General features: G+C 45.3%; 1 protein-coding gene across 3 annotated transcripts in view; it reads right to left on the reverse strand.

Annotated features, from left to right (window-relative positions):
• Positions 1 to 1847: 1847 nt before the first annotated feature.
• The window catches only part of ARMC8 (armadillo repeat containing 8), a 108709-nt gene continuing 97355 nt past the window's right edge, over positions 1848 to 13201 (reverse strand). For all 3 annotated transcript variants that reach the window (XM_045503522.1, XM_045503523.1, XM_045503521.1), the window contains 3 exons: positions 9226 to 9298; positions 7766 to 7859; positions 1848 to 3660 (listed from right to left, as the gene is read on the reverse strand). In XM_045503522.1, coding sequence (XP_045359478.1) covers positions 3627 to 3660; positions 7766 to 7859; positions 9226 to 9298 — 201 coding nt within the window. In that variant the 3' untranslated portion in view covers positions 1848 to 3626. The remainder of the gene's footprint in view (positions 3661 to 7765; positions 7860 to 9225; positions 9299 to 13201) is intronic.

Here is a 13201-nt window from a genome sequence, read left to right on the forward strand (position 1 = left end):
AGGAATGGGGGCAGGGGGTGGGGTTGGAGGAGAGAAGCCGCCTGAGACTGGCTAAAACGTCAGCCAACACTGAGGATGGAACTCCTTGGCAGAGACCTGGGCCTGGCTTCCTACAATGGAAGCAAACCAGAGGATGCAGGATGAGCGCTAGGGCAAGCTCTGCCCCGTGAAATAAAGACAGAGCTTCCTTCCTACCTAAGGACTGGCTCTGGCCCTCCGCTCAGCGAGAGGGCTGACTGCTCAGCAGAGCAAAGGCCAGGAGCCAAGGGCTGCAGAGACAGGAGGAAAGGTGGCTAGGTAGGCCAAGACATGGCCCTTGAGGCAGGGGTTCCCTCAGTTTTTCTCCAGAAGCCAGGTCATAGGCCACAGCTAGCCTCGTGCTGGAAACCCCCACACACCTCTCTGCCCAGGAAGCAGGAGAAATCTGCAAAGGAGCAGGACTGGGGCAGCACCAGCCCCTATCCCAGGTGGCAAGGTGTCGGGACCTCTCCCCATCGGCTCTCCATCAGAATCTGGGGTCAGACCCCCATTTCCCAGGTCTCACTTCCATGCTTGCCCTGTGGCAAGGGAATTCCCTCCCCTGCCAACCACCTCACCACCCTCCCTCCACCAAGCTCTAGGGTAGATGTCCTTGGCTTTCTGTTTCTAGGGAGCCCAAGTGATAGGAGATGCTTCTCTATGTTTTAGAGATGGGGAAAAGAAGTAGTGTGCAGTAAGTAAAGAGCACCTGGGCATCCCTGCAGAGAGAGCACAGCTGGTCATCCGCCAAGCTCGGGACCTGAGTCCAGTGGGTGGTGGCAGTAGAAATGTGGCTGAGGAGAGGATGGAAGGAGTAGACACAGCACTGGGGAGGTCCCGGTGGCTGGGAGCGGCCACCTGTAGAGGGTCTGCTTGCTTTCAGGAGGCAAGAAGAGGGGTTCCCAGCTTGCTGCAGATGCCCTGTAGGGTAGCTGTAACTCCCACAGGGCACCGGCCCCCGCTCTGAAATACAGTCACTTCCCGGCCTCTTACTCACCAAGAATCATAGGTTCCAAAAGCCAGTACACAGTATCTTCTAATGTTTCCTAATGTTCTAGACATTTGGAAAACAGACTCCTTTTTAGAAGTTGCCATGATTTTTTTCTTGGCTTTTATTAGCATGTGTTAAAATCATATTATCCAAACACTACCAGAAGAACATGTATTGTTCTGCATAAAGTGCTTAAGGAAAAAAAAAATGCAACTTATTAAACTGGACATTCTTTTCTAGTTCATAAATTTTGGGTTACAATCAGGGCACAAAAGGAGAAACAGAGTGCAGTATTAGAGAGAGCGAGAAGCTTAGTGAAGGACTCGGGTGGAGACACAGACCACGCCCCATTCCTCCCACTTTCTTGCCGACTGAACACTGCACCTGCATAAAGCAGCAAACAGCTTTAATAAATACATTTTTCCTTCATTTAAATCAGAAAAGTTAATTATAGTAAAGCACTTTTTCTCTGACCATCTGTTTATAGCCACAGGCAAGATTTATCCACAGAGTTTAAGTGTGAAAGTGTTAGTTCATTGGGCTTTCAGCTTTCTAATGCTATCTGGGTTCAAGATTGTCTCAGCAATTTGTTATTGGTTTCTTTATATTTACCAACTCTATAGTGTTTCGTGTTACAAATGCCAACCAAGGACATTTTCTCAGTACTAGAAATGTCAATGAGTGGACCTATATAAGGCTTTATTCCCAATAAACTCGATTTTCTTTAAACTGGCGTTCTCACATTAACACTCTGTTGGCCGCACAAAACCCAAGTCCCTGCTGTGACAGATTTTTAAATCGGTGGTGTTCTGAAAAAAAATAACAACTTGGCAATCTCTGTGTTTGAATCTTGGGTGGTCATGTTGAGAACAGGAAAAATTGCATTAAATACACTTAAAAACATTCATTTGCAATCAAACATATTTAAATCCTCCAAGGAAGGTGCAGGTTGGTGATGGGGTGGCTGCGGTGTGAGCAGCCCCATCAGGAGTGGCTGGGAGGCTTGGGGCTCTGTCAGTGGCACACACTCATGACAAGCGGCTGGGTCACAGACCTTGCTTCCGGGCCGCAATGCCTCTGAACTTCTTTTAGCAAAGGGAAAAGGAAGGCTGGTTGTTCCTCCAAACAGTCAAGAGCAACCTCTGTTGAGTTCACCTTGAAGCTGACCCAGAAGCTGGAGCCAGGTGCCAAACTAAAGGCTGCAGCAGGGCGAAGTAGCACTCGCTGTCAGAGAATCCATCTTCCATCCGCTGGGGAGAGTCCCTTTCCCTCGCTCAAACTTCAGTGCTTTGGGCTTCATGCAGGACAAAATCTCAGCCACATCTCTTACTCAAATTTTGATCTCATTTTACAAAAGCACACTGAATAGCAGTCCTGAGTGACTAGTAGAATTAGCTGAGTATAGCTAAGAGAAAAACAGCTTTCTAAGCTATCCTGTTCTTTGCTTCTTTCTACAGGTGAGTCTGTAGAGCATTCTTTAGTTTCACAGTGATATATGCTGTTTCAGGAAGCACAAGGTGATCAGACTTTGTTTCCACGAAGTGATGACCTACTTTAGTTTGAGCATAAGGTTCCACGACTGGCTCTATATCCTGCCAGATACCGCTACACCGATGACAGGATTTAGGGCAGTCAGGAGGCTCTTGGTGCCCAGTTCCTGCCAAGTGTAGCATGCCAGAGTCAGGGCTGGGCTTTCACTATCAGTAGCTATATTTCCCCCTGATGGTTCAAAAATCCTATTGTGAATTTGTTGCCTCACTCCACTCCACCCTGTCCATCTGACTTGGAAGCCTGAGAGCTTATTGAATTAGGCTGAAAAGAGGCTCTGTACCTGCTGATATTGACGGCAGTAAGATGCTAGCTTACTATTTTGCACAGCACCATATATCATGCCTGTTATTCAGGCCAACTACAGCCAACCTTTTTTCTTTTTTTTTGTTTTTGTTTTTGTTTTTTTTTTTGTTTTGTTTTTTATAAAGAAAATCTATGTAAGTTGAGGTTCAGAAATGCATATATTTTTTACTTACAAATATTCATCTGACCAAAATTCAACATAACCTTTATGGAACACTTAACAATTGTTTTGTTTTTAAAATAACATTTCATTCAAACTGTATATAATTCAGTAAAGTTTTTTATACAGCAAGCAATGCTTAAACCCTGGAAAATCTGTAGAAAAGAGATTTTCACACAAAATAAGAAAAGAAAAATTTGAGGTATCCCTCACACACACACACATCCATTCATTCTGACCCACGTGCACACACACGCACACACACCTATGTGTGCAGAGACACATTCATCCTCACTCACAAAGTGGCTGCAGCATAGGCAAAAAATTGTAGGTCCAAAGGAAAATGATTGATTGTTCTAACAAAGAGTCCAGGTAGCTCAGAAAACAAAACAAAACAAAACACAATAGTCCTCTGAGGAAATTACTACCTCGAAAAAATGTTCTCAAGATGAATTTGAGATCTAAGCCTACCAAATTGCTTTTGCAAAACAGCTCCCTGCAGTCCAAGGTGACTTGTGCAAATAGAAGGAATCAAATGAGGCTAGTTCCTGTACTTCCTTTAACAAGGATGTGGGATGCTCGCAGGTGCCCAGGGTGCTCCCGTCACGCCAGGTACTGCTGCAGTGCCGTCTTTGCCCTGAAATCACAAAGTTCCTGTTAGCCATCATCTGAGAAGTGGAATGAAGGCAAAAGCCCTTCAAGATGGCTCCAAGATGGTAACGTGGAGTCTAAAAAGGTAGATCCCCAAAGGGAAGCGGGGTGAGCCCAGCTGGGCGACTACCATACGGGGCAGAGATGTGCGGTCAGTGGGTAACTTCAATCTCAGGCTGGCTGTATTCCTCTTCCTGAGGTTCTCCTAGAAAGGGCTGCTCTTGTCATTACACCTGTTGCAGCTCAGGGGGCATTTTATACTTTTCCTTGGTCACTGGCATTTAGGTGTGACGTATCTGGAATTCTTTACTTTCTCCTATTGCCATGCAGGTTTTATCTAGTGCTCCAGGACACTGTGGGGGTACACTTAGGGTTCTGGGAAGCTAGGAGGAAAATTGACCCAGGGAAAGATATTCAGGGGCTGATTAGAAGGTGCCTGGGGGGCCTAGAGCTCATGACCCAATGCTGACTCATGGTTTCAAATGCCTTCAAATTGAGGAAGGAGGTTACAGTTTCATCTCATTCTTTTTTTCATGCCTGCTGGTATAGACCAGTGTGGGATGGCTGGAAAGAAGGCAGCAAGTTGGAGAGGAAGAGACACGATGTGGGCGGTGGCCTCACCCATCCTCATCCTTGTTAAAGTGTCTTCCTTTGAGCTAGGACTGAGGTAGGCCTCCTTTACTACTGCAATCATGAACTTGGTAAAGTTTCTCAAGAGGCTACAATTGTGGGAATTACAAAGTCAGGTTTTAGCAATGGTCTCCCCCTTCTAAGTTATGGAAAGAAATGGCTAAAATGTTTAGTTACAATTAGCTGATGAAATTAAGCCAAGGTAGACTGGGCATGCAGTAAGCTCGACACAAATGGAGTGTCTGGTTAAGTAATGGGACCTGTAGTTTTTAAAGTGGAAACTAAGGGGTGTTCTTACAATTATCTAAGGCTCTATAAATATAGTAACTGCAAATAGTCCAATCCATCAAAATGGGAAGCCCTGTATACACGGTCTCCGAGTTATGAAATAGTTGGGTTCTACAAAGTCATTTTCCTACAGAAACAAGTTGATGAATGATGCCACAAGCTGCCCTTTAATGACCATCCACCTCACCTCACAATCCCAAGGCCCTTTGAGCCTGAGGTGGAAAGGGCTGGCCGACAATAGCTCCTCATCTCTAAGTGTTTGAAAGTCAAAGGATCACAAAGCCTTAAAGATAGAAGGATACTGAGAGATGTCTGTGCCATGGTGGGAATGTTCACATGAGGGTTTTGACTAAAATTAGAACTGCCAATTCAGACTCCTTCTGAATCTTTCTCGGGGGCTGTCTATGTTTGTTATATTAGACCTTAGTGTGTACCTTATCATCTTTCTGCTATCTCTTAATATCTAAGAAGTCTTTCACAGATGTTTTAGAGGCAAGATCATGGTTCCTTAGATGGACTAGGTAAGGTAGCCCAGACCTTGATTTTTTTTTTTCTTAGACCTTGATTCTTTCAATGGGGTTTAAAAACTGCTGAAAACTTATGTGCCATACATATATGGGAAACAGCATCAGACTGGTCCAAGCAATGTAGGCCAGGGCCAAAACCTATTGTACATCCTGCTGGTGAGGCCTCTTTTAGTGTTTCAGGTCATCCCAGAAACGATTTTAAGCAGAATTATTTTTGTTTCTAAACAAACCTGAGAAAAGAAAGCCAGGGAACGATCTGGCCCTCAGCCAGGACAGACAGGCTGATAGCCTATCATCTGAGTCAGCAGCCATACTACTGCTGTGGAGGTGGGGGCAAGGGTGCTGGTCCTTAAAGTACCGCTCAAATCAAGGCTTCAACGGGTGCCTAACTTTGACTCGCCTTTGATGTGATACTCACTGAGCAGCAGCCTTGAGCTGCAGTTATTTGGGGATTTGTCTACTTTGACTCACAGGATGGCAAACTTCAGGGAGGCAGGAGCCCCATCTGCTCTGTGTGCTCTAGAGTCTGGCACAGCCATTCACTTGAGGAGCAATTAGCAAGTGCCTTTTCCCTCGAGTGGAACAGAACAAGCAAGCTGACAGCCACGACAGTGTGGTATATCCTATGGGTGTTATGGGAGGTCCTGGCGGATGGGGTCCCTTGACAAAGCATAGGGTGCAGAATGGATCAGGCAAGACCTTTTGGAGGAGGGGACAACCTGATATGAGTTTTCAAGGATAAATGGCCACTGTTGGGGCATTCTCTTCCCTTGCTTTCAGGATACCTTCTGTGCCTGGGTCTCTGTCTGCCTCACTGGTTGTTCCTTCATTTCCTTTGCTGGATCTTTTTCTTTTCCCCTAACTGTTCGAGGGCTCCACAGCATGGTTCTTATAGCCCTCCTACTGTCTTCCTCTCTCTTAGTCTCCTTAGGTGACTTCATTCAGCTTCAGTGCTTTATATACCATCCTAGTTTTTATCCTCAGCCCCATTACCTACCTATGTATTATTAGATAATCCACCACTATCTAATTGCATCCAAAGTCTGAAATGTCCAAACAAGAATCCTCAATTCTCCCTACCCCAACCCAAATTTCTCTTGTATTCCTCATTATCTTGGTAAATGGCTACACCCTATTCTGTTGTTCAGGCTAAAACTCTAGGCATTTTCCTTTCCTCTCTTTAACATCTTACATTAAATCCATGAGCAAATCCTGTTGTCTCTATCTTTAGATTAAATCCTGAATCTGACCACTTCTCAATACTTCTACCACTACCACGCTCATCTCATCTCTTACCTACATGACAATAGCCTTGAACTGTTCTCCCTTCCCTGCTTGCCCAGGTGATTCTCTACGCAGCCACCAGAGTGATCTTGCACAAATTCAAGTCAGGTAAGGTCTCTTCTGCTCAAAACTCTCCAATGACTTTCTATCAAACTCTGATTAAAATCCAAAGTCCCTACTATGGCCTATAAGGCTTTTTGCTTGCTCCCTGCTGCCTCCCAGAGTCCACTTATTACGAGTCCAGCCCTCATTTATTTATCTGCAGTCCCACTGGTCTCCCTGTTGTTTCTTGAACATGTCAACCTCATTCCTGCCTCACAGCCTTGCACTCACTGTCCCCTCCGTTAGAATACTATGCTTCTGAACATCTGCCTGGCAGACTATTTCATCCAGATCTTTGATCAAATGTCACATCCTCAGAGAGGACTTTACTGGCCCATCTATAGGAAAAGAAACTTTTTTATACTTCATTCCTTCACCTTGCTGTTTTTCTCATAGTACCTCTCACTACCTGCTATCATATTACATATTCATTTGTTTGTGGTGTCTTCTGTACTAGAATGTTAAGTTCCACAAAGGCAAGGACTTCATCGATTTTATTCACCATTATTATCTCCAAGGCCTAAAACAGTACCCAGTAGAGGTTACTATTGAAAAAAATTCTCTGCCAAAGGAATGGGGAATTAGGCGGAGAGTGGACTGGGTAGCAAATCGGATGGAACAGAATGTGTAAATGCATGAAGATGTGATACTGTGACGGGGAAGGTGTGGCTGGAGTACAGGGCAGGGGGAGCACAGAGAATGAGAAAGGCAGAGTTAGGCCAGGGAGCACTTGTGAGCCACGTCCAAGAGTGTGGAGAATGAACATGAGCGGCAGAGTGTATACAGCTAGGGAGAACATTTGCGGCTATTTTGACGTTACACAGATCTCTGATTATGATTCTTGCTTCTCTGAGTATATTGCGAGGACAGCAAACCCTCAGTGGACACTGCTGTATTCCCAGCAGCCAGGCCAGGCTGACACAAGGCAGGTGCTCAATGAGGTTTTGAGGTAATGGATGTTTTTATTATTGGCCTTCCTTTCTATTTTAATGTCAAGAGAATGATTTCTGGATCCTCTCCAGATATCCACTAAGATGGCCCAGGCTCATGTTAACTCCCAATAAGATGAGAATCTTTAAAAAATTTGCTGATTATTAGTTTATCTTACTCAAAATTCCTACAGTGGCTCACAGTTAATGAAGGGAATTCAAGAATCTAAAAGATTTTAAGTTTGGCCATGTGAATTACTAAGCAAGCCAGACCCTTTCATAAAAGAATCCAACATACCCCAAAGCAAGGCCCTTTTATTTTGATACTCACTTGTCACAAAGGTTTGAATCTGGTGACTGACTCAGTTTGTGTAGAATATCTACGATGCCCATGTCTCGTAATTTATCCTGGCGTTCTTGTGAACCTAAGAGATTAAAGCTAACAGGTTACTGGGAACACAACCCAGGCATCTGCTTTCCTTGATGTACAATCAACCATCTAGAGCCTTACCAGGGTCCTTTACGCCCCATCCTTCCATACCCCTGGTCCCCAGTGAAGTTGGATCCCCTCATGCTTGGATGCTCAAAAACTGGTCTCCCTGCTCCTTGACCCTCCTTCCTGTGTCCATCCTGGATTCTGCTGATCGAGTAATGTTTCCAAGGACTATAGCATCAAGGTCAGATTCTTCAGCCTGGCACAAGGCCCTCTGCCATCGGGCCCCATCTTCGTCTCTTTCTGGACATGTAAAGCCAGGCTCTTCCTAGTTCAAACAGGTCTTGTTTTCCCCCTTCTAATCTCTTTCACCCTGCTCTGACCTCCCAACACTTCCTGCAGTCTCCTGGTTAGCATGTGGCAGTTCCAACTTCGTACTGCACTGTCCTCCCTTTCAACTAGACTAGGACCTCCTTGAGGGCAGTTTTGTTTCCCTGGTGCTTGGTGTCTAGGCCTACATGTTGAATTCAATTTCTCTTCCTTCCACTTTGTTCTAGACACGGCTGCTGAGTAGAATACTCCTCCTGGAGTCTTTCCTCCCCATCAAGAGCCTGCAGTGACTCACTCATTCACTGACCTCCTCTATACCCAGTGAAGCAGAATCTCTTGGTGTATAGCCCAGAAATCTGCGTTTTAAAAAGTTCCCCAGGTGATTCTTATGCAGCCAACAGCATTGAGACTCACTGTTCTTCCACATCTGTCTGCCACCTTGGCTGGACATTGGAATCACCTGAAGAATTAAAATACTTATGCCTATCATCTGTCTCCCCCCCCCCCCCCTTAAATTGGTCTGGTGCAAAAATCCTCAGGTGACTCTAATATGCAGTCAAGGTGGAGAACCTCCAATCCACAGAGGCCACTTTCCAGACTGGCTGCTTCAGCACTCTTGTATTTCTCCTTTCTCACCAATGCACCCACTTCTCCATTAAGCTTATCTGCCTGGGGTCCTTACATGTGCCTCCTCTGCACACAATCAAAGACCCATCTGCCCACCTCTCATCTTCTTCAAGTACCTCCCACCAACCTCCTCCTCAGCCTTCTCAAGGGCATGGACCTCACTCATTTCTCTAGGGCTCCTCCACCCCCATCCTCTGTAATCCGCTACAGCGTTGACTCCAAGGTAGGGGCTCAGTGTTAGCTGTCCAGCTGACTCAGGCTAGTCCCATCGATTCTCATGCCAAGGTGACTCTGTTGGGTACTTGGAACCCACTGAATGAGGCCTGCACCTAGGATCTCAGGGGCACCTGCTGCTTTCCCTCCCATAATTTTCTTCAGAACAAATCTCACCCATCTCTTACCTTCCTCTTCATTCCATATGAGGTTTGATATACAAAACATAGCGGCAAGCTGCAGTTTGACATGTGAATGACCCTATTTGATGAAGAAAAAGAAAAAAACAATATGGAGGTAATCTTACTTGATGTACTTTTTTGTAACATACCACAGGCAATTCCAATAGGCTAAAAGTGTGAATTTGGGCTCTCAAACTCCAGTGGGTGAATGGGTTGGGCTTAAGACAACAGAGAGGGGCGCCTGGGTGGCGCAGTCGGTTAAGCGTCCGACTTCAGCCAGGTCACGATCTTGCGGTCCGTGAGTTCGAGCCCTGCGTCGGGCTCTGGGCTGATGGCTCAGAGCCTGGAGCCTGTTTCCGATTCTGTGTCTCCCTCTCTCTCTGCCCCTCCCCCGTTCATGCTCTGTCTCTCTCTGTCCCAAAAATAAATAAACGTTGGAAAAAAAAAAAAAAAAAAAAAAAAAAAAAAAGACAACAGAGAATGGTAGGAAATCTGGTAAACTGGGGAGTGAAGAAGACTTGCCAAGAGACATTCACATTCAGATTTTAGAAACCCTCTGGTAAGCCAAACAAAACACCTCCAGGGCTCTATGGGTAGTTTACAATTTATCACTCTCTCTGTTTTTATCTACACTAGGAAACTTTCAGGTCTCCAGTGGTCAATAAATTGGATGAATGTGCCTTTTGTATTTGGCTACTGATGGTCTAATTCAAATTACTTTTTTTTGTTTTAAAGTTTATTTTTGAGAGAGAAAGAGAGCATGAGCAGGGGAGGAGCAGAGAGAGAGGGAGGGAGAGAGAATCCCAAGTAGGCTCCACACTATCAGTGTGGAGCCGGATGTGGGGCGTGAACTCACCAACTGTGAGATCATGGCCTGAGCCAAAATAAAGAGTTGGACCACCTAAGCCACCCAGGTGCCCCAAATACTCTTATTCCTAAGAGTACTACTCTTACTCTTAAAAGTAAATTACTCTTATTTGTGGGGTGATGTCCCACAATACTTGATTGAGTCTTTACTTGCTTCATCTAATGTTTCTACTATTAAGGAGCTTCCTCATCTTCTGAAACACAATTCTTATTTTTCTTTATGTACTCAAAGTATAACCACTTTTGTTAAAGTTGGATCATTTACCCATATAGACTGCTTTCTCCTACATGACAGAGGACCCAATAGTAAAACAATCATTACAGATGATTTTCCTATTGATCAATTAAGAAAAAAGTCCCCAGTACATTTAAATAAAATGCATATCTGGAAAATACCAGTGGCATAATATACTCAACAGTTTTTGAAGGCAAAGAGATTTATCTCATCATGTAGGACTGTATCTCAACAACGCAGAGACAGGAAGTGGACGTGGCTTTCTTCACTACAAATTCTATGGCTGGTGATTCTTTTCCCTTTTTACCTGTCCAGACTTTTAAATTGTACTCTCTCTCTCTTTTTTTTAATGTTTGTTTTTGAGAAAGAGACAGATCATGAATGGGGGAGGGGCAGAGAGAGAGAGGAAGACACAGAACCTGAAGCAGGCTCCAGTCTCTGAGCTGTCAGAACATAGCCCAGCACAGAGCTCGAACTCACAAATTGTAAGATCATGATTTGAACTGAAGTCTGACACTTAACTGACTAAGCCACCCAGGCACCCCATACCTGCCAAGACTTTTAAAGAGATACCCAGTTCAGGTTCCACAAAGACAAAACATAATAAAACTTATCATCTGCTCCCACCTGAATGGGTATTTGTTGAATAAATGAAATGATATACTGTACAAAAATACATGTTTACGATGTATAAGTTCATTCATTCAATACATATTTCTTGAGGAAACAAATTGTGATGGAGGAAACTACAGGGTGAAGGGGTGGGAATCTAATTTAGGTGGAGAGCACAGAAGAGATCTCTTTGAAGGAGGCAAGATTTTTGTTTTAATGTTTGAGAGGAGAAAGCACAGGTGCATGTTGAGTGGAGGAGGGGCAGAGAAAGGGGGAGAGAGAAGCCCAAGTAGGCTCTGAGCTGGGCTCAGTCCCATGAATTGTGAGATCATGACCCAAGCGGAAATCAAGAGTCCAATGCTCAGCTGACTGAGCCACGCAGGCACCCTACAGGAGGCAACGTTTAAGCAGAGACTTAAGGGATAGAAAGGTACAAGTTGTGCCAAGAGCAAGGGCCTAGGGGCACCAAGAGGAAGGAAAAGTTCCTGAAAAGGTCTGAGGTAAGGAGGAGCTACCGAGCTTGTGCATACTGAGAAGGCAAAGTGGGGCAACTTTCAGAGAAGTGGGCGTGGCTAAATTGTGGGCCCTTGTAGGCCAGAGAAAGGACTTCGGATTTCACTCTGAGTTGGGAGTAAGCTCCCGAAGGATTTAAGCAGTGGATGGTGAAGATCTGACCTGGGCTGAAGGGACCGGAGTGACCGTGCACAGGTGTCCAGGAGGCTATTATAGTCAATCAGGCGTGAGGTGCTATGGCTTGGTCCAGAGTGAGGGCAGTGGTGACAGAAAGAAGCAAAAAGAATCCAATTCTGCTTTGGGGGAACGACTGACAGGACCTGCTGAAAAACTGGATTAATGAGGTGAAAGACCTGGAGAAATCAAGACTGGCTCCCAGGTTTGAGCAGGGCAGAGCTACTATACTGAGATGGGAAAGACCAGGAGAGAAGAAACTTAGGTTTAGGGGAGATATTTAAGAATTCATTTCTAGGGCGGGGCGCCTGGGTGGCGCAGTCGGTTAAAGCGTCCGACTTCAGCCAGGTCACGATCTCGCGGTCCGTGAGTTCGAGCCCCGCGTCAGGCTCTGGGCTGATGGCTCAGAGCCTGGAGCCTGTTTCCGATTCTGTGTCTCCCTCTCTCTCTGCCCCTCCCCCGTTCATGCTCTGTCTCTCTCTGTCCCAAAAATAAATAAACGTTGAAAAAAAAAAAAAAAAAAAAAAAAAGAATTCATTTCTAGGGCATCTGGGTGGCTCAGTTGGTTGGGCATCAGACTTCAGCTCAGGTCATGATCTCATGGTTTGTGGGTTCGAGCCCCATGTCGGGCTCTGTGCTGACAGCTCAGAGCGTGGAGCCTGCTTCAGATTCTGTGTCTCCCTCTCTCTGCCCCTCCCTCGCTCACGCTCTCTCTCTAAAATAAGAGTATTAAAAAAAAACCCCAATTTTTATTTTTTTAATGTTTATTTATTTTTTGAGAGAGAGACAGACCGTGTGAGTGGGGGAGGGGCAGAGAGAGAGGGACACAGAATCTGAAGCAGGCTCCAGGCTCTGAGCTGTCAGTACAGAGCCAGACACAGGGCTCGAACCCACAAACTGTGAGATGATGACCTGAGTCAATGTTGAATGCTTAACCGACCAAGTCACCCAGGTGCCCCAAGAATTCATCTTTAAACATCACCTTCAGGAAGCATCAGACAGGCACATGGAGATGTAGAGTAGGCAGGATATAGGAGTCCAGAGTTCAGAAAACAAGTCTGGAGGTATATCCTCCACGTGACCCTCCTCTACGCCCTGCCCACATTAAGAAAAGAACAAGCGTTTGCAGAGTTGCAGGCACCATCAGGAAAGCTTGTTGTCATAGCTTTTGAAGGCCAGTAACCATTACTTTGTTTGTATTTTATACTGTTGGATACTATGGAAAATGTAAATACTATAAATGCCTATTCCATTTATCAAGACTACTAGACCAGAGCCCAGAAACCAAAAAAGCATAGAGAGGATGGTAAAAGCCATGGGAGTGGATGAGATCCCCCTAAACCAGGGGTTTTCAACCACAGCTATACATAAGAACCACCTGGGGAACTTTCAAAAACCCTGATGCCCAAGCCACAACCCAGACCTATTAAATCAGAAACTTGAAAGGAAAGGGACAAGGCTACAATCTTTGAAAGCTCCCTAGGAAATGCCACTGTGTAATAGTGTAATAAAGACCACAGGTCTCAGGAGAGCATGTAGGAGAGAAAAGAAGAGTCCAGGGCTAAGCAAGGAGGGATACTG

This window comes from Leopardus geoffroyi, chromosome C2 (genome assembly GCF_018350155.1).
Source record: "Leopardus geoffroyi isolate Oge1 chromosome C2, O.geoffroyi_Oge1_pat1.0, whole genome shotgun sequence".
NCBI classification, from domain to species: Eukaryota; Metazoa; Chordata; class Mammalia; order Carnivora; family Felidae; genus Leopardus; species Leopardus geoffroyi.